This window comes from Fusarium proliferatum (genome assembly GCF_900067095.1).
Source record: "Fusarium proliferatum ET1 genome assembly, contig: FPRO_scaffold003, whole genome shotgun sequence".
Classification (NCBI taxonomy): Eukaryota; Fungi; Ascomycota; class Sordariomycetes; order Hypocreales; family Nectriaceae; genus Fusarium; species Fusarium proliferatum.
In genome coordinates, this window is record NW_022194792.1 from 3082486 (window position 1) to 3103291 (window position 20806).

Here is a 20806-nt window from a genome sequence, read left to right on the forward strand (position 1 = left end):
TGCTTTATTGCGAGCTGATCAGCTCAATTTTCGATTCGCTCGAAGCGAAAAGGTTGTCGTGTCGTGCGAAATATGAAGGTGACGGTCAGTAACGATCTTGAGAAAGGTAGTTGTTAGGTATCGTGAGTAGGAAGAGATCATGCGATTAAAGGTCAATTAAAAGGAATTAAAACAAAGGCACAATCATTCCGTATGATAAAGCTTTGTTTGAAGCCTGAGGTTGTTTGGAAAGATGTGAATAATCTCTTGGGTAGGTGCACAAGATCCGCAGGTGGCATGAAGCAACCAAGTTGAAATGGAAGCCTCCTCCCCAAAGGAGACCAAAGTTAATGGAAAGCGCGACCCGACGCGTCGATTTGGCGCCCTAATCTTTAGGTGGGCAATTAAGAAACGCGCTGGGAGATGGGACAGGGAAAGTGCGGCTAAGCCTCGGCTATGTGATTTCCAGGGTCTCTGTGGCTGTGCACCGCGTGGCAGCCTGAACGCCTCAAGCGCTTGCGGCTAACCTGGTAATCTAGCGATCGACATGCCCATTTCGACAAATTGCCATCCACACCAAACATGGGGATCCCCAGTGATATCATAAGGTGGCCCGATCTCGTAACAACAACCGAGAATAAACGATTGGTGCCGCTAGGGGACCAGAGTGAAACGACCAGACAACCAAGTGGACAGTAACGTCACTGGAGCCCTGACATACATGAGAGTTTACCAGATATGGATAACACGAGAGGGAGCAGATCTTAATTAAATCCACAGAAAATTCAACTTCACAGGGAGTCAGGCAAGGAACAGTCATGGTTGTTTGAATCCCCTTGTTCTCAGGTGAGATCATGAAGTAGTATTAAGCATGCTTTTATCTTGAATCCCGGCTATAGTAGAGGGTAGAGGTATCTTCTTCAAACATTATCGGTATGTCAGTCAACGACAGTGGAGTCCCCGCTCCAGATGCACACTTCGACCATTCAAGAGGTGTAGAGATGATAATAGCGAGAGATTGGAAAAGGAAATTCGTAGGGTGTGACGTCCCTGAAAACGATAGGTAGTGTAGAAAAGCAAAGTAAAACAGTGCTGGAACGCCGACCAATGCAAGCCACCTCCTGAAACGAAGTGTGCTGTAACGAATGATGGAGAAAAGAAGCTTCCTCTTGGCTCATGGTGTCATGATATAGTGGTTCATAGCCAGTTGGAGTTCGTGTTGCGTGAAATAACACCTTAATCAGGGTTGGCAATGAAAAGACGGCCAGAGGTAAGGGTAGATGTTCGCTCGTCCACACTGCCACGTCTCCTCAGCTCATCAGCTGACTTGACACTCTTCTCTCGAGTAAGAGCCGAGTGCATGAGAGAGTTGGAGGCCAATCTAGGGGCATTGCTCAACTCTCCCACATTGTCGGCGCGTTCACCACTGCTGCCACTCGCCATGCTGCGAGCCTTGCCGCTGGCAGCGTCATCGACAATATCTTCAGGTGTAGCTTCCACCAAGCTGCCGGTGCGTTCAGGTGTGTCACCAGGACTCCACCTTCGGCTATGCTGGCTGCCCATGCCTCCTGATGTGCGGTAGGCAAGGTTTCGGCGGCTGCTGGTTGTGCTGCTTCGTCCGCTGCTCCCCGTTCTACGGTGATGAGGGCGGTTTCCGGCATTTTCATCTTCGCTGCTCTCAGCCTCAACTTCAGTAGCACTAAGTCGCATTGGCACACCGCCAACACCAACGTGGTTCTCGCCAGGAGCGTAGCCGACAACTGGGTTCTTTCCGTGATGTCGAATCTTGGGGATCTTGGCGGCGACCTTATTTGTAGTACTGAGACCGGTGCTTGTTCTTGCTCCGGCTCCACCGGAAGCACTGCGTGATCCACCAACAACCTCGAGAGTTGCTCGCATCTTTGCAGCACGTTGTTGTGCTAGCAGTCGTGGGTCTTCATACTGGGAGCGATCACACCACACAGTGCCCTTTTGTTTCCGCAGAAGAGCGACATAGCTGGAGGGTTGGCTGCTGGCTCCGCCTGAGCGGCTAGATGTGGAGCGACGAAGCTCAGATTGTGAGGAAGAACGGTAGGCGGCAGGAGGAGGGATGCTCGAGGTGGTGCTGAAAGTATTCACAGAAGGTGAGCGACGGTTCTGTGAGAGATTGGGGCCCGGCTGGGCAAGGTGAGATGTTTGAAATTGCATGGGAAAGGCGGTTGAGGAAGTGGTTCGTGTTCGAGAATGTCCGTAGCCGACTGTCTGGTCGATAGGCCCTCTCATGGCCTGGGGTTCCAACATGACCAAAAGGGCCAGGCGACGTCGAGGGGGGGCGCCAGGTACTTTATGTGTTTGCTGCTCGCGGATAGCGGCGTCTGTCCGAGAGTAGGGAGAGAGTTTGACCCCGTCGTCGGGCGCGCCTGGGCGGGTTATAGAGGGAGCCGAAAAAAGTGAGACTGAGCTGAGTAGCGCGCCAGAAAGCGGGGCGAACGAGCCAAAAAGGCGAAGGACGGCAGTGTGAGTGTGACAAGAGCAGTGAGTATAGAGATGCCTCAAGTATCGCAAGTATTGGAGGTATAGATATGGATGTACCAATATGGGGAGGTTTGGTGTTTTGTTGTTTGTGTATGTGAGAGAAGAAGAGAGAGCGGAAGTGGATGGTGGGCAGAGGCGCCTACTGTACCTAAAGAAGGATTTCGGTTTCCCGACAGTGAGCACTGGCAGTGGCAGCCAAGCAGTCCAACGTTGCATGGGCCACGGAGGGGAGCCAAGCGGAGGGCACCTTAGGTTAGGTGAGGTCCGGGTGGGCTCAGTGGGTTCCAGCGCTAGTGGGTGGTCGCCTGCAGGTGGATCACCGCTAGCAGGCGGACACTTTCCATGAGGCATGAGGTCAAAGGGCGAAGCACGTTCAGCGCAAAGAAATGTGCTGGAAGCGGCTGTCTGTACGGGAATTGAATGTACCTCTATGATGTCGAGCTGTAGATCATCAATTCTTGGCCGCCGAGACCAGCTGGCTTGGCCTATTGCAAAGGGTCATTGGTCTCCGCGTTGGGGATATTACAGGACGCAGATTGGGGGTTCAATTCTGGCCGGAAAGGAATTGATGTTTCGTGATGATTGTCCGTGAGAAAGGGAAGAGAATGTGGAACATGGGGCGTTATCGTGACTGAGGCTGGTGATGCTGCTTCACTCTTGTTACATCCGTCTCGTCACCGACGCTTCCCATCAATGCTGAATAACTTGATTTCTATCCAGTGCCTTGGTCTGTAACAGATTTGTTGGCATGTTATTAAAATGCTGGTCCTTAATCGCCCATCATCAACCTCTTACATCGTCTCCTACACTCCCCAGTTTCAACTCCAACTCGAGCAACTCGTGCTAGAACAAGTCAGCCCTGGCGTCCCCCAAACGTGGGCCAGCTGAAGGCACACCACCGAAGAAGAGCCTGGTGCGCTATCCAATCAGACCCTGCAATCGACCGTGATGTCATGTTCTTGCATGCAAGGCCAAGTGGGTAGACACTAAGGTAGCTAAGGTTGATGTCGACAACCTAGGCCTGGTCTGGCCGGGCTGCTCTAACTATCCCCGTACTCGTCTCGTAGGGCAGCAGCCGCTTGTTGCTGAGGCGCTTTTGTCGCTCATTCTGAATTGAACTGAACCAGACTAGCATTGCATTAATTAGCAGATAAGCGACGGGAAAGAGAATAATCAACAAATGCGAGGACTGGGGTTGTGGTATTCTCCATATCGCAACCGACCGTGATTTGAATTAAAGTGATTCATCCTTGCACGAGAAAGAGTCGACTACATATTCCATTGTTTCTTGGTTAACTCGCCGTCGCCTCTGTAGGGTCTCTCTCAACTCACACACCCTTGCGACAAATCTGTAGCGGCTGACAATGCGTCAAATAGCATGCCACGCCCGCCGGGGAGGCCATTTGCATGAAGGGACGCTGACGAGACCAACAGTCAGGGTGATGTGAGCATCTCGAGACATCTAAGGCGATGTCACTTTCATTGTCACCCTCGCAGAACTGAAGTTACAGCACCTACCTACTGGACCGGCATGGGAGCCCCTGCTGCAGCACGCATTGAGCCGCGCCAAGAACTGCCCTTCTTTTGCAATCCCTAGATCCGGATGCAGGTGGGGGTTTGTGGTCACTTTTGTGTTCTCGCAGCACAGTCATCGAAGACAAAATCCCGCGAAAACCTAACTTTTTGGTAGATCATCTTTATTGAAACTCAGCTGCCATAAGCGGTTGGCTCGAACTCTCGTCTCTCTCACAGCACCTGCAGCCAATTTGGTCCCAATACTTGAAGGCATCCCAAGAAACCATTCCAGTATTAGAGGCTCTCCTTACACTTGTGCCCCGCGTAGAGGGTACCGCAGGAATTCGACAGCGACAAAGGAGCTTCAGGACTGGAACATATGACCCAACACAAAAGGACAGCACGAGGAAAAGTCGATGTGACCCTTGAGGAACAGTCATGCCGCCTAGTCAATAGCAGGGACAGCTTGGATTGGTTAAATGCACAAACATCGGTATGGTGATTCATTATCAAGCCCACGCTCATTTGCATTGTTACTCCGGATAAGGGAGGGCTAATGGGAAAGCATACCATCGAGAAATTACTTGAGCCAGCTTCGTTGAAACAACACCAAGGCACAGCACCATCAGAGTTGATAGAGGTGTAGAGCCTTAGCTATTGGATGGACCCCGAAAGGCATGGGCTTCAACTAAATTCTCATGTGATCCAATCGCCTATTCAAGCGAATGTCTTAACCATGTATGCGGAAAGTTCCTAGACTCAAAAGGGCTCCCCAGAGGGCATTTTGACCAATCTCAAGACCCATGGGCCTTAAAGTAACTTCCCATCCATAGATCCAGTGCAACCCTCGACCTGCGTGCAGGCAGCCGTAGTTCATACATACATTATACATTGTACAGCCAGCCCATCGCCCGGGACCGAGAATACAGTTTGGCGTGAACTATATGCGGGAAACTTCGATTTTGACAACTGGTGTTCAAGGGTGAGAAATATCACCACGAGTGGCTTTCGAGGCTTGTTTGTCAACGGCTGAGAGAAGATGGCGTTCATGGCAGTTGATGGCTTCCGGCTTCGCTTTAATTACCTCCTCCATAATTTACCGACAGATGCAAATACCCTTGCATCAGTAGAGAATACCACCTACAGTAGCCTAGGTTTACAAGACCTTACTCAGATCATGCGTGGAGTTCATGTAAGCGCATTGGTGAGCTTCCTACAGACTGATCCTTGTCGAAGAAAAAGAACCCCTCCATGGTGTCGGATGAACTGATGTTTTTCTGGTAGTAGGAGTTTTGGAGTACAACCTCGCTTCCAGGATACCTATGGATCTCATCTCAGTTGTCGACTCTTCTCCTCTATTCTCTTCTCTCAATCGAATCTCGACCAAATCATCTCCCCGCTTTCTCTTTTGCATGTACCGCAGCCCTGTCAAGCTGAGCTTAATCTGAACTCTCTCACCGGGTTTTAGACCTGCTGCAAGGACACGTCTTATCTCTCAGTTGATTGATTGACCGTCTCTGGCTCTGGCTTTTCAGCCCACTCTGCTGCTGCCCTTCAGTTCAGCTCCGTTTGACTCCGGGGACTGGGGAAACTGCAGGCTTTCATAGACCGGCCCCGACCCCAAATGCAAGGATGAGCAGTGGGCGGGGCACCATCGCATCACCGCAATTGTTGTAATGTACTGACTGATCAGTGAGTACCGTTGTGGATATCTCTCTGATCTGTCAGAGGCTTCATTTGATAGGAACCGAAGCAAGTAAGCAAGTGGCCTTGACGTCTGATTCATCAGATCATCCTGCATCTGCGTCAATCACCAACAAACCCCATTATCGATGCAGCCACTGGTCGATACATCGGGCAACTGATCGGGAAATCATTCCCATGTTTCTGATCCCATTCATCATCCAATTGATCTTGACCAGACTTATACAAGGCACTGTTAATTAATTCATTGAAAAATATACCCATTTCAAGTCACGCCATGTAAGCGTCAGCCCAATCCTGGTCCTTTCCTTTCAAGGTGCTGATTTCCCTCTATTAGAAACGACTTCACATTGTCACTGATAAAAAGAAATGTCCCGAAGCCACAACTTACAATTGAGTTCCTAGTTAGTTAGCTTTAGTATCCGTTTTCGCTTCGCCCGGCTTCGCTTGTAAGCGCGAGTTTCTCCACGTACGTGGGGTGCCATTCGGCCATGACCGTGTGGGCTGGCTGCTGGCTCGCGTTAGTACCTAGCTTGTATTCACCAGATGGAATGAGTTGAGACAAGAGAACCACCACTAACACAACAGTAGCAGAAAACTTGATATAGTGTCGCCTTGGCCGAATTCTCTTTAGTAACTGGGCCTGTGAGGGAAGAGTCTCTAACAAAACTGATCCATAAAAATGCGCCGTATTACCGACTCGCCAAGAATATGGAGACTCGAATCTGCAGATGCAATGCATGTTCCATCTCTTCAAGCCTGTGAGTGAGTGAGAGGGTCCTTTGTCAAGGCCAAGGCTGTCAGTGTGAAGAAGAGCCTTGTTTCTCATGCCGCCACTACGCCTGTAGAGATCCTCACGTCTCTTGATAATCTCTCATCTTGGAATCTGGTGGCGAATCTCACAGAAAAATCCTCAATCTCGGTCCTTTATCGTCCCTCAGACCTCTTCTTGAGCGGATATCTGGTTGCCGAAAGTCTGGAGCGTTCGAAATCAGTCCGCGCCGCTCCAATGAGCCCAGCAAAACTTGAAAACCATCAAGCTAACCTTGCGCCTTGAGCTTAAAGCTTCTAGGGAGCCGCAATGGATGGACGGCTAGGGTTTAGCTGATTGGTCTGACTCGACCTTTCTCTCTTGCATCACGCGGGATAAGGATAGTCAACTGCACTACAGCAGTCAAAGCTCTGGTTATGTGCCTGAATATCCGTGATGGCTTCCTTGGTTTCCCGCTGCCAAGGCCCACAGAGTCTTCCAGTATCCTGGCACAACCTGGTCGCCGAAGCTTCCGCCAAGACCAATCCGCGGATGAAACATCAGGAAACGATAAAAGTCAGGAAATAAAAGAGAATCAGGGCCCATTAACAGCTCGCGATCTCGATCTCACAGCCATCGTTCCATGATTTTCCGTTTCCAACCCTCACTTTCGGCGGGAGAATTCCTCCATTGCGGCTAGGCAATCCCTGTCGCAAATCAGTAATCCTTATTTCATGTAAACTGGCATTCACATTAAAACTTTCATCAACCAGTGGAAGCTTGAGGAAAGCGTCATGTTTTCCGGTTTGTAACACGGCGTCACGCAGGAATATCTGCCCGGGTCTCAGCCCTTTCAGGAATGTGCCGCTCCAGATGGTGTGTAAGAGAATTATAATCCCCATGTATAGACAAGGTACATTCCAACTTGTCATCAATATAACACTCTGTTTTAAGCTGCAGGACCCTGGAGCTTCGGGCGATGGGATACGCATGCAGTATCGTGAGGATGCGATTTGCAATATAAGCAGGATTGAGGTGGTAATATCGAAACGCCACACAGAATAACAAGTTTGGCCGTCGTCCTTGGTTTTGAGGGTTTGGTCCTTTCATGATCGTGAGTTGGCAATGCTGACCGATGAACTCGAATGAGCTTAATCGAAGGCACCAGGAACAAGGAACAAGGAATAAGGAACAAGGCACCACAAGGCTTCCATCAGCTTAAACAAGTAAACCAATATCGATAAGCCGTGTGTTGTTCGCTGAGTGGTCATCGAAAGCCCATACAGGCCTCAAGCTTTACAAGTCCAGTCCCCAAGCTGCAGTGACGCACCGTCACACAAGTTTGTCCCGGGATGCAGTTCCGCTTAAGCTGAAAAGACGCCCATGTCATAAGCACGTAGCCTAGCCACATGTCCAGCTTTGGTACGTGCATGATAGCTTGAGGTAGATCTTCGCGGGAACCAAACTCGGCTGAGAGACAAAGCTTTCGATTCGCCAAACAAGTGTTTGTAGGTTGATGCGAGGTCTTATCTCAATCACACCGATTGATAGATAGTGTGGGTGAACGATGCGGGGAACACTGTTTCGTTTCTCGCATTGGCAACCGGAAGTGGCATTTCCAATCACCTTATTCGTCAGAGTTTCCGTGGTTGTCGTGATGGGCATTGCTCTCATGATGCTACAGTTTGTTTACTTTCTACCCAGTCGACTCGGATATTCGGCAGCAATGCTGCGTTACCCGGTAAAACATGTCGGTCAAAACAAGTGGTTTTGAGTTTCACCAGGATGTAGTTTTGTTTTCGTGGTGCATTGGCTGAATCATGCGTTGTTTATATCTCTTGTCTATCAAAGCATTCCTCTCTTTGTCATGACAATAGATTCTTGAGCGTTAAGCCGTTGATCCGGCGATCCAGCCACCTCGAGGAGCATGTCTTGGACGATACAACACACGTGGTAATAATGAAGTCATCAACGTCGCTGAATGAAAGATCTAGATCGGACGGACTTTGCTTAGCGGGTTTCTAAGTTAGACGAGAGACTAGGAAAGTTCAAGCTCCTAGAGTAGATCAAGCGTTGAGCCGGTGCTTGGCGAACAAGTGCGTGTAAGTCAAGTCTCTGCTGAGGGAGTAATAAACCCCTCAAATATCGATACCATGAGATAAATGTTGATAAAATATTTTACCTTTTGCTGGTGGAAATGAAGCATCCGGTGATAACCTAGTAGCCACGAGTGGGTATTTTCCCGTTTGTAGGCAATGAGGCTCAGGACAACAATTGCAATTCGCAAGTGTGAGCTCCTGGGTTGCTTCGTCCTGATGGGATATCATAACGTAACCACATATTAGCTTTTCTCTCAAATTCGGCCTTGGGGAATTTCGATTTGTCCTTGAAGTTTGTGTGTCTATTCTCGCCGACTCGTTGTTACACACAGGGCGGTTCCTGAGTGCTATGAGTCAACAGTAACACAATGTGTTCAACCTTCAGGAACATCATCTTTTCACCAAAGCTTAGGTCTGATCATTTCCTCTTTTTGATGATATTGCGATTAACACGTCAGCAAAGTTATGTTTCGGCTGCGTTGTCTATGATAGATCGAAAGTCGGCAGAGTCGGATACTACACCTCCGGGAGTTTACTGGAGTGTTTTTCTCAACCTTTGCAGGACATAACAATAAGGTTACTTTTGTAAGCAATTTGTGTTACGCGTAGAATAGCATAGAGGGAAAGATAGAGCATATGTCACAGCTTTGATCATGGAAGACACTTGGCGTCATTGGTAGGTTTGGCAAGTATACGTAGATCCTCGCATCGTTGTGCTATTCAATAACTCAGTTCTATGACACTGAAATTGCTAAGTAAATATCTGAATACAGTCATATCTTTATGCAACGTGGTACTCTGCATCACCATTTGAGGTGACAAGAAACTATATTAAGTTCAACGTTGAGATAAGGTTGGGTGTACACGTCGTTGAACGCCAAACACAGATATCAACGGTTGCGCCGCATAATTCTAAAATCGGGTTCAAATCTTATGTAAGATCACATTTCTTTCCTTTGTATTCCTTATGATCGTCGTCTTTTCAATAAGTTGATATCCAATCGCTGGTGGGCGGCAATAAACCATTTGTTGGTTCAAGTTGTAAGCCAGTTACGGCCTTAGAACTCAAGTTCAGGTTAGCAAAATAAGGATTAATTCGCACAGTTAACTTCCTCAAGACTTGAATTCCCAAGCATCCTTTCCTTGGGTTATTCTTATCATCGTCTTCCCCCTCAAATCAGAACTCAATTATCTTGTGTAGGGTAATTTGGCACCTAATAACCCATACGGATGCGGAAGACATTCCCCGTCTTGGCTAGCGTATTCGGTTTGTTTCTCTTTAGTGAGGACCTCGTGCACTGACGTCAAAAGCAATTCATTCGTTCATCTGAACTCAAAGCTCCCGACCTTAGTGGTCGAATCCATTCATGATCACCAGGGAGGGGCACGTTGACGGATTCGACGCGATCCAACAAATTTTCCACGAGCTTAATTAAGCCCAAGCTTTTTTACCCCTAACTTAATTAGCGACCTTCATCCAAATTCTAGATGCTGCAAGTTTATAGTCCGCTTATTGTTGGGCTGTGAGCAGCTGTCATGAAGTTCGCCAAGGAGCTCGAGCGAGAAGCTGTGCCTGGTAAATCCCTAAGAATTGTCTTATAGATTGGACAAAACTAACTCTGAACCTGCAGAATGGCGCATCAAGTACCTCAACTACAAACAAGGGAAGAAGCACATCAAAGCTGTCGGTAGAGCTCTTGCTCGTGCAAATGGAACACCTCGAGGTCTTGGGCAGCTTCGCACTGGCACATATGCTTCACCTGCAACACCGCGACAACCCTTTACGAGAGAGAACACGGCATTGAATTCTGCGACAATTCCATCCGTAGCAGCCGTTGCGCCCCCGAGGTCGATCCCTACGCCGCGAAGCAGAGCCGCCGAAAACGAGTCCCTCACAGATTCGGGCGATAACCGACACTATGGAAGCTTTGTCAATACACCACCGGAGCCGTCGCCTTTGGCTGGTGAGACCAAACATGCCGAATTTCAATTACCTGCGCCCGCGCTGAAAGTTCATGATCATGAGAGCGACCTCCCCGGTTCGCCTGCTACTGTTGGGCCCTCCGAGGCGATGCGACGAAATATCCAGCGAATGGATCCTCGACGAACATCATCAGCCAGTGTCGTGTCGACAATTGCATCGCCGGACGTAAACAGTTCGACCAAGAAACCATCAGAATCTGGCGCTCAGGATTCACCTTCTCACCTCCGACGACTATTTACCCACCAATCAACAGCAAAAAGCGACCGCAGAGTCGATATCAACATGCAGAACTTCGACCTGGTTAAGGAAAGGGAGCGAGAGTTCTTTGACTTCCTCGATTCAGAACTTGAAAAGGTTGAGAGTTTCTACAAGATGAAGGAAGAACAGGCTGGTGAGAGGTTGGACATTCTGAGAGTACAACTTCACGAGATGCGCAACCGTCGAATTCAAGAGATGGCTGATGAGCGAGCCCGTGAGGAAAATCCCCAGAAAAGAGGAACCCATGATAGCGCCAATGGCAAGCTCAACGGGATCATGGATCCTATAAAGTCCAAGATATTCCCTATCGGACCCAACACGAAGGCATTGCAGAAGATGAACACAACACCCAATATCAATGGTGGCGTCGTAGGTGACGCTGAGAGAGATTACATCCGTCGCCCAACCCATCACGAGGTCTCATACCGCACAGCAAAGCGCAAGCTCAAACTCGCACTCCAAGAGTTTTATCGTGGGCTTGAATTACTCAAGTCATACGCAATGCTCAACCGCACGGCATTTCGGAAGCTCAACAAGAAATACGACAAGGCTGTCAATGCCCGACCTCCGTACCGTTATCTTAACGAAAAGGTCAACCAGTCATGGTTTGTCAACAGCGATGTACTCGAGGGACACATTCGTACGGTGGAAGACCTGTATGCTCGCTATTTCGAGCGCGGTAATCACAAGCTAGCCGCTGGCAAGCTCCGCAGTTTGAACAAGAAGCCTGAAGACCAGTCAATCGGCATGTTCCAGAATGGTCTGCTCATTGGCACTGGTGCTGTGTTCGCGATTCAGGGTCTCATTTATGGAGCACAGCTGTTGTACGATGACGATGACGAAGTACGCGTGCGGACGAGCTATCTCATGCAGATCTATGGAGGCTATTTTCTCATGCTCTATCTGTTCTCGCTTTTCTGCATTGACTGTTTAATCTGGAACCAGAACAAAGTCAACTACCCCTTCATCTTTGAGTTCGACCAGCGGCATCATCTAGACTGGAGAGAGCTGGCTCAATTCCCAAGTTTCTTCTTCTTGGCACTGGGCCTCTTCATGTGGGTGAATTTTAGTAGATATGGCGACCCGGACATGTATATCTACTATCCGGTCATCCTTATCTTCTTTACTATTGTTGTTTTATTCTTTCCTGCTCCTACGTTGTTCTATAAAAGCCGGCGCTGGTTTGCATATTCTCATGTAAGTCTTCCCTCACTTTGTTGTTGAAACTTGCTGACATGAGCCAGTGGCGTTTGCTCTTGGCTGGACTCTACCCCGTCGAGTTCCGTGATTTCTTCCTCGGAGATATTTACTGTTCACTTACATATGCTACTGCAGTAAGTGCAAAGAATCAAGACTGAAAATGAGGAATTACTAACAATGACAGAATATTGAACTATTCTTCTGTTTATATGCCAACTACTGGCAGAATCCGGTGCAGTGCAACTCTAGCCACTCACGGGCCCTTGGATTCTTGACTGCTCTTCCGCCCATTTGGCGATTCTTACAGTGCCTTCGTCGATATAAAGATACACGCAATGTCTTTCCTCATCTAGTCAACGGTGGCAAGTATACGGCGACTATAATTGCTGCTGTGATGCTGTCTTTGTACCGTATACATGATTCCAATATGCATCTTGCTTTATTCATTACTTTTTCAACCATCAACAGTGTCTACTGCTGTAAGTTGCTTGCCTCATCATCCGCAAACACTTCTGACCACTACCAGCTTTCTGGGATCTTTTTATGGATTTCTCTCTTCTTCAACCCAATTCGAGGCACTGGTGTCTCCGAGATATTCTTGCCCTGAAGCGACGATGGCTATACTACTTCATCATGGTGGTAGATCCTATTCTTCGGTTTGCCTGGATCTTCTATGCTATTTTCACCCATAACACCCAACACTCCACCATTGTCTCCTTCATGGTCGCCTTCATGGAAGTCACCCGTAGAGGCATGTGGACTCTCTTCCGCGTTGAGAACGAACACTGCGGAAACGTCTCTCAGTACAAGGCCTCTCGTGATGTGCCCCTCCCCTATAGAATCGAGCCTCTCATTGCTCGTGCCAGTATGGACAGCACCGTCGCCAGCCACCAACCAGATGACATCGTAGGTGTTGCCTCACTCGAAACACCTTCCCGCCATGGCACAGCCGAACCCACCGCCATCTCAGCCGGTCAAGCAGAAGAAGGCTTGTCTCGACGCAGAACAGGAGGAGTGGCGCCCCCACCACCGCCAAAACGCACATTCTCACGCATGCTTGCCGAAGCGCACAAGCAGGACTTTGAGAAGAAGCGCCGCCCTCTCGAACAGACCAGTGAGGACCCTGCTGCCGAGCTGGGACAATCCGACGATGAAGATGATGCCGACGATGCTGTCAGTTTGCTGGAGATGTCGGAGGCTGAAGATTTAGCACGAGCACCTTCAAGTTCGAGATATCGTTGATTTGGTTCTGGTCTGGTATTCGATAGATTGGTTGCATACACCTGGTAAATTGTTCAGCATAGCTAGTTTAGATACCCACATATAACTTATATACTACACACATACACATGCACATATATTATTTCGATTGCATTATTTAGAACTGTAATCCTGATGTTGCTTTTACTCGGGAAGCAATTCGTCAATTTATATTTTACCCGAGATCATTTAGCTCTTGTAGACACTACCTATGTAAGTACGGAGTAGGCAAGTGTCAAAAAAGGTATCCTAAATTTAGCATAAATTTAGGCTAAACTTATCCTAAGTTACCTAAGTCTTTATGTCATTTAGGATCGAGGGACCAATGCGACACTCATCGGTTTGCCTAAACCCGAAAAAGTCCGTCTTTAATCTTTTATCTAAAGTGAAGGGATGCCTCTACTACCTTTTTTTTTTTGACAATAGCCAAGGCCAGCTCGGGTTCAGCAAGTTCGACGACCTCTGGGAGGGCAACAGGCGGGCGAAACCCATCGGCAAACCCAGCCTTCGCAGCACGGATGATGTAGTTTCGAGATGATATGAAGATGCGCTTTTGGTTGAACTCCCGAATCCGGGCTCGCTCGCTGCGCTCCCATTTCGTGAGAGCACGGCGCTTCAGTTCGTCGATATCGTCATCGGTATCCCATTCGACATACTGGGCGGCGGCGATCTGGTTGCTCTCATCTTTCACGTCGAATGTAACCTTGTCCTCTCCTTTGCCGGAGGATAAGCCGACTCCGAAGTATGCTGGCTCGTGCAGACGTCGAGCGTCATCTCTCTTGCGCCTTTTGGTAGGCGACTCCCCATCCTCGTCTCTCTTCCTCTTGTTCTTGGACGTTGGCAAAGTTTGGGACCACTTGCCGATGAGGATGCGAGTGTCGTCTTTGTTTCTGTCTTGAGGCTTGGATGGCATATCTTCGATATCTGCAGCACTCAACCAGTCTTTAAAGAGTACATTAAAGAAGTTCGTCCGGTCGTCTGCGTTGATATTAATCGCTTCTGGCTGGATATCTCGGTTAAGCTTAGGGTACTCTGTCTTTACCCATTTTCGAAGGTTGTCGGCAAGATCGAACTTTTCAAACAGACCAAGGTCTGTAGGACTGTTTAAGAAATGACCGCCTGGCCGCGATATAAGGTGATTGCCATCTGTCTCGAAGTCCTTGATGCGAGTGCCCACCACAGGGGGAGGAAGACTGTCAGGATCTTCCTTGATTTTGGGTGCCATATTAGCATGGTCAACCTGAACGGAGCCTGCAGGAGGCAGACCCGGATCAGTTTGACCAGCTTGGCCAATATCGCCGTGCGTATCTTCCATAGCCGTAGAAGGTTGGCGCAGTTTAAAAGCGAATATGAACAGAGGAGACGAGAGTGACGGATGGACGAACAACAACAACAGGAGAGAGGAGAGCGACAGGTTGCATAAAGGAGGACAGAGGGAATGAGTAGGTCAGAGATCAAAAAGATATCGTGGAGGGGAAGATGATGAGGGGGTACGGCAGAGGAGGAGAAGGGTGGAAGAGTAGAGATTTATGAATGTGCAGAGAGAAGTGCAGGCTGGGAGTGGTATGAGCAAGGGAAGAAGTAATCTTATGAACAGGTTGGAAAGCCGAGGAGAGGAGGAGCAAGAAGAGAGAGAGACAATAGGGAGACAATAGGGAGACAATAAGGAGACAATCGCAAAAGAGGGCTATATTATGCGACTTGAATATGTTTACATTGCTATGCTGCTTTAGCATGAATGGGTCAGTGAAGTAACATGCTGTTTCTAAAGCATTCACGTTTATTTTCATTTGGATTTTACCACTGAGATCATCCATCTCATGTTAGATACTAAGATATACTATGTTAGACTTTACGTTAGCAACGACCCTTCCGAGTGTCAACAGGCAGCGCCTACCTAACCATGACACTTACCTTTAGGTAGTGATCAGTACAAGGAAGGCAAAGCTTTCGCACTTATTCTCTGTGTAAATAGCATTTATTAGAAGGGTTGATCATCGTACAAATAGATTCTACCATCAAAACGCATCTTTCATCTCCCCCAGATATTCATGTTGTTCATCGCTCTCAGCATTGCTAAGAAAGATCAGAATAGTCGATTCTGAGAAGACATAGCTTTCTCCCAATACGTGTATAACCGAAGAAAAGGCAGAATGGCTCATCAGAGCACCGGGATGGCATTTACTCCCATCCAGGGCGCCGAGCTAGAAGACTTCCTTGGAGACTCCAACGCTACCACGTCTCGCGCACCCGATGCGTTCATCACGCACTACTGCCATCTAACATACTTAGAAAGGCACGACCTAAGAGACCTGCTTTTTGCCTGGCTCGAGGTTTCCCACAATACCACCGACCTTCTCAGTCTCTGCCCAATCACACGATCTCAACGCGAGTCCTTCTTCTCCAGTATCTTCTCTGACTGGGATCCTTCCAAACCTACCTGCAGCCCAAAATACATACCTTATATGGGAACAGACGGAAAGATTGAAGTTGGCGTATGGAGCCAAGACCTCCCAATCTCGCGCGAGGAACGCGAACGTGCCCTAGAGAATGGAGAACAGGAACCAACTCGTCAACATAAGACAGCCAGGCAGGCTGGTCAGAAAGCGTTTATGGTTCCTTCAATGGAAAAAACGTGATCGCATTCCTATACGTGGACGCGGATGGCGAGTTCAATGATTTTCCAGGGCTTGTAACTTTCAAGCCAGGCGGCTTGACTCGTGAAGACTACATGCGAAGAAGTATCAAAGAGTACGACGAGAGCAAGACTTCCCGGGCTTATCAATACAATATCGAGGCCATAATTGACACTGCTCGGAAGCGAATCGTCAAATATTGCAATGACGGCGTTATGGAAGGTCGACTGCCCGTAAGTGGCCACAGAGTCCCTACACGGGTTGTTTTCGATCCGATCTTGCCCCAAATTGAGAGCGGTGACGCCTGTTGGGAGACATGATGTGCTTGCATCAGCAATCAACAACAGCTTGCCCAGCGCCAGAAGCAATCATATCTTGGAAAGGGTTGTCATAGGTTGGTCGATCCATGGCTGTTATCCAATCCGACTACTTGATTACATGTCAGACTTGGCCTGGAACATGCTCCTCTTATATCCACTGCTAAAATTTGGTCTGAAGCTCCCGGAGCGGAGATTAATCACTACGATGGCGCAACCCCAGGAAATCAATGCCTCTGGCACGCTATTTTCTGCTTGTATGTGTAATTACCTACGATACTAAATGCGATAGAAAGTATCGTGCGATGGTCGTAACTCGTGTTTTGAGTTCTGCGATGACCCGGGTATTCGATGCTGGCTCACGGTCTATCTGTGTTCAAGGGTCAAAATGAAAATCGATAGCGACATGAAATATAATGCTGTATGCTTTTGTTAACGGCATCGCATTGGTGCATAGCTTCAGAGTTGTCATCGATTCTGACGTATTGAAGGAAGAAGATCGATTATTTCAGCTATGAAGAATACTATGTAAACAAATAAAAAAGCCCAGTGCTGACAGAAGTCCCTACCTACCTGTCATGAGGCAGAAGATTCTTCCAGTAGATGTTGATATAATACTTTACCTAGATGCCTTATCTAAAGGTGCGTTTAGGTATACCTACCTTACCTATTTTTGTTGTCTTATCTCGACACATGACACACGTTCCATCAGCCGCATTGACCAGGTGACCGAGCTCCGAGATCGTCGTTGCTACCTATAGCTCAGCCTTCCTTGACAACATTCAACCAAGCATCCATAATTCTTACTTTTCACATTCCACCTTTCACCGATCCCGCCTTTCGACCTTTGACAACAAGAGTCATTTGCTTCTCCAGCTTGAACAAAGCTTCATCCCGTAAAATGACTCAGGTTACGCCTGCAATGCTGAGCGCCCGCGCTTCGTCATTATCATTGCGACAACAAGCGCTATCGTCGTCAGCTTCGCTCAACAACAATGCGGCTGCGCCCCGAAAGCCCGAATCGAAGCAAAGTTCCAAGAACTTTATCATTTCTGATATGAAGGGCCGCGATACAAAGGACAACCGTGTATGCGCTTCCTGTATTACCAAGCTTGCGCCTGATGAAGTCGGTCAAGTCAACTGGCATCTTGAGGCTGGCCAGGCTTGTAAACTGTGTCAGGTTGAGAAGCTAGACCCTGAGTGTTTTACCAAGCCTTTCTGCGACTTTCTTCGGGAGAACCCTACGATTTTTCACACCGTCGATTACTTTGAGAACAAGCTGAAGGCGCTTGGATATGAGCAACTCTCTCCCCGCGATAGCTGGTCGGGCAAGATTCAGCCTGGTGGTAAGTACTGGGTCACTCGGAATGGGAGCTCTCTTATCGCTTTCAAAGTCGGTAAAGCATATAAGCCTGGAGATGGTGTTGCTATGATCGGTGGCCACATTGACGCTCTCGCCGCGAAGCTCAAGCCCGTTAGCACAAAGCCTGTCAAGGCCGGATACATCCAACTGGGAGCTGCGCCCTATGCTGGAGCCCTGAATGCAACCTGGTGGGACCGGGATCTCAGCATTGGTGGACGGGTTATCCTCGATGATGAAGAAACCGGAAAGAAGACTGTAAAGCTCGTCAAGCTCGACTGGCCTATCGCCCGAATCCCCACTCTTGCGCCTCATTTCGGGGTCGGTATGATGGGAAACAACAACGCTGAGACTCAAGCCGTTCCTATTATTGGCCTAGAGAGTTCACAGCGTCCGTCTGCCGAGGCTCTTGGACCCGCTGGCTCTTTTGTCAACACTCAACCCCCACGACTGGTTGAGCTCATTGCCAAGGAGCTCAACATTCAGTCTTATAGTTCGATTGTTAACTGGGAACTCGAACTTTACGACTCTCAACCTGCTCAGACTGGTGGCTTGGATCGGGAATTCATCTTCGCTGGTCGCATTGATGATAAGCTCTGCAGTTGGGCAGCCCTTACCGCCCTCTTGGCATCTTCAGAAAACAGCGACGAGGGAGGAATAAAGCTCGTCGCCTGCTTCGATGACGAGGAGGTAGGCAGCTTATTGAGGCAAGGTGCGCGTGGTAACTTTCTTCCCTCTGTCGTTGAAAGGACTGTCGAGAGTCTATGTCCAGATGTATATGGACCAGGACTTCAAGGACAAACATGGTCTGCAAGCTTCCTCGCTTCTGCCGATGTCACACATGCCGGAAACCCCAACTTCCTTGAGAAATATCTCTCTGAGCATGTGCCAGAGCTCAATGTTGGCGTAACCATCACTTACGACTCCAACGCTCATATGACCACAGATAGTGTCTCGGCTGCTATTATGGAGCGGGCCGGTGAGCTTGGTGGATGTAGAACACAGAGGTTCCAAATTCGAAGCGACTCTCGAAGCGGCGGAACCATTGGGCCAGCACTATCTAGCATGCTCGGGGTGAGAGCTGCAGATGTTGGCCTCCCACAACTCTCCATGCACTCCATCCGCGCTACTACTGGCGCACTGGATCCTGGCCTGGGTGTCAAGTTCTTCAAGAGTTTCCTTGACAATTGGGAGAAGATTGACGCTGAGTGGCACTAGGGGCGGAAGTAAGGGTGTTTGATATGTGCTTCAGGGGCTTTGTTTTCGATACCTGCTTGGATGGATGTTATGGTAGTGGGAATTGGCGATTTTAGATTAGAATTGTACACGATATGGATAGATTGAGAACAATACGGAGTTTCCATTGTTTCATTTTTAAATGTCCATACCGCAACGAAGAAGGTTGAAGCCAGGGGTATGCAAATCAGTGTCTATTATGGGGTTTTAACTCCAACATGACTACTGTAGCACATCCATCCATTCAAAAGCCGATATCGACATCAGAACTCCAACCACCTGTCACTTCCATTGACAAGTATACCTAGCAGCAACTGAACCTTGATATCCATTAAGCTTGGATACGCCCTACACGAGCAAGCCATTCATTTCTGGTACGGGGGACGGCCTTGAAATATATTAGTAACAAGCCAAACACTTAGTCCAAGGAAGAAGACTTGCCGTTGGGATCTACCATGAATGCACCTCTGTTTCAATTCTTTCGACCCCCATAGCCCGCCTTAGGTCGCAGGGCCTCAAGGTCAGCGATAGCACAGTTCTTCAAATGCTGGTGTCTGAAGTACTCGGAGGCGAGAATTAGTCTCAACAAATTGGGGGCTCGGCACTCAACCCCAAGCTGAATAGGGGCTCCAGCACCAGCAATCGCCCACTTCTGAATACGTCTTCGAGCAGCCTCGACAATGAGCTGCAGATTATGCCCGCAGACTTTGTTCTTCTCCGAAATGTCGTAATGGGTCAAGAAATTATGCTTCGCCTGTGTCTCACTGAGCCCAACTAGAAGTTTTACTTGTGATTTGTAAACGCATTTACCAGTCTTGTCTTTGTAAAGCCACTTGATACCATCTGCGTCAAGGTCGAGTGAAAGATAGATCGGAATCGCGTTGCCCTTGCGGGCCTTGGAGCTTCGGCGTCCATTTGCTGGTTGGTTGCTGGAGGCATCTGTAGAGTAGTAGCCGACCTGGTAGTGAATGTCTGGCTTGCCACGCGCAGGCAGAGGGTCACTCTCGGAAACTGGCATCTTTGAATTCCAGTTCTTAAAGACAGTAATCCAGAAGTTCTTGTAGGTTTCATCGGCTGAGAGATAGACATCCCCCTTCCGCTGAACGTACTCGTACAGCTTGATGAGATCGTGCAGCCACATCTTCTCTTTGATGACGAGCTGGCTGTGCTCAGAAATACACTCATCAGCCGCTCGCGATTCAACGACGTCCTGATCTTCAAGGAGGTTCTTGAAACCGACTTCATGGCCAATCGGATGCGATGAGGCTGCTGGAGCTACCTGCTGGGCGGGAAGTCCAGGTTGCTCAGGTTGCTGCATGGCTAAGGAACTTCCACTTCCAGGAGTGTTGAGGGGCATACCCTGAGTGGACTGAGGCTGCGGTAGTGCTCCGCCTCGTGGGTCTTGAAGAGCAGCATATTGGTGCGCATGAGCCTGGAGTTGTGAACTCTGCTGGAAGTTTTGCTGAGAGGGATAGGGGTTCCCAAACTGCGGATGGAAGGGAAACACCGACTGAGTGGGAAATTGCGGTCCCATCTGAGGATACTGCTGTTGGCCAGCATGAGAAGCATACTGGAACGCCTGCTGAGATGGGTACCCATATGTATGCTGAGCGATGTTCGGGTCGATAGACTGCTGAGGAAAGACATTTGGCTGTTGTATGATATCCTGATAGGGAGTCTGCTGGGGAAGGGAGAAATTGGCAGCAGACTGCATGTTAGCATAGTCGGTAATGAGATTTTGAACATTGTGCTGTTGGTTGGGAATGTCAGGGACGAGTTCATCGACATGGTCAATGAGTTCCAAAGGAGCCGGAGGATGTTCTTGAGACTGATGATCCTGAGCAACCTGGGTATCCTGATGAGTTGCAGAGACTTGCTGAGCATGGGTAGCTTGAATATTGAGGACTTGGGGTCCTGTAATCGAGGCTGTCGCCTCAGGGCTATCGCTTGTGGTGGTGTTGGAAGCCATCGATGCCGACGATGCTAAAGCCTA

At 48.7% G+C, this 20806-nt stretch overlaps 6 protein-coding genes across 6 annotated transcripts; 3 read left to right on the forward strand and 3 right to left on the reverse strand.

Annotated features, from left to right (window-relative positions):
- Positions 1 to 1215: 1215 nt before the first annotated feature.
- On the reverse strand, positions 1216 to 2259 carry FPRO_06039 (uncharacterized protein; the record flags this gene model as incomplete). The annotated part of the gene is made up of 1 exon (XM_031229092.1): positions 1216 to 2259. The coding sequence occupies one exon, from the start codon at positions 2257 to 2259 to the stop codon at positions 1216 to 1218; it is 1044 nt and encodes a 347-aa protein (XP_031079363.1).
- A 7839-nt stretch (positions 2260 to 10098) lies between these two features.
- Positions 10099 to 13246, forward strand: FPRO_06038 (uncharacterized protein; the record flags this gene model as incomplete). Its single annotated transcript, XM_031229093.1, has 5 exons — positions 10099 to 10138; positions 10194 to 12001; positions 12049 to 12138; positions 12189 to 12483; positions 12531 to 13246. The coding sequence occupies 5 exons, from the start codon at positions 10099 to 10101 to the stop codon at positions 13244 to 13246; spliced, it is 2949 nt and encodes a 982-aa protein (XP_031079364.1).
- Positions 13247 to 13640: 394 nt separating this feature from the next.
- FPRO_06037 (uncharacterized protein) lies at positions 13641 to 14579 on the reverse strand (the record flags this gene model as incomplete). Its single annotated transcript, XM_031229094.1, has 1 exon — positions 13641 to 14579. The coding sequence occupies one exon, from the start codon at positions 14577 to 14579 to the stop codon at positions 13641 to 13643; it is 939 nt and encodes a 312-aa protein (XP_031079365.1).
- An 838-nt stretch (positions 14580 to 15417) lies between these two features.
- On the forward strand, positions 15418 to 15903 carry FPRO_06036 (uncharacterized protein; the record flags this gene model as incomplete). Its single annotated transcript, XM_031229096.1, has 1 exon — positions 15418 to 15903. The coding sequence occupies one exon, from the start codon at positions 15418 to 15420 to the stop codon at positions 15901 to 15903; it is 486 nt and encodes a 161-aa protein (XP_031079366.1).
- A 1215-nt stretch (positions 15904 to 17118) lies between these two features.
- On the forward strand, positions 17119 to 18795 carry FPRO_06035 (uncharacterized protein; the record flags this gene model as incomplete). Its single annotated transcript, XM_031229097.1, has 1 exon — positions 17119 to 18795. One exon carries the CDS (start codon positions 17119 to 17121, stop codon positions 18793 to 18795), a length of 1677 nt encoding a protein of 558 aa, XP_031079367.1.
- A 490-nt stretch (positions 18796 to 19285) lies between these two features.
- Positions 19286 to 20782, reverse strand: FPRO_06034 (uncharacterized protein; the record flags this gene model as incomplete). The annotated part of the gene is made up of 1 exon (XM_031229098.1): positions 19286 to 20782. The coding sequence occupies one exon, from the start codon at positions 20780 to 20782 to the stop codon at positions 19286 to 19288; it is 1497 nt and encodes a 498-aa protein (XP_031079368.1).
- Between the last annotated feature and the right edge of the window lie 24 nt (positions 20783 to 20806).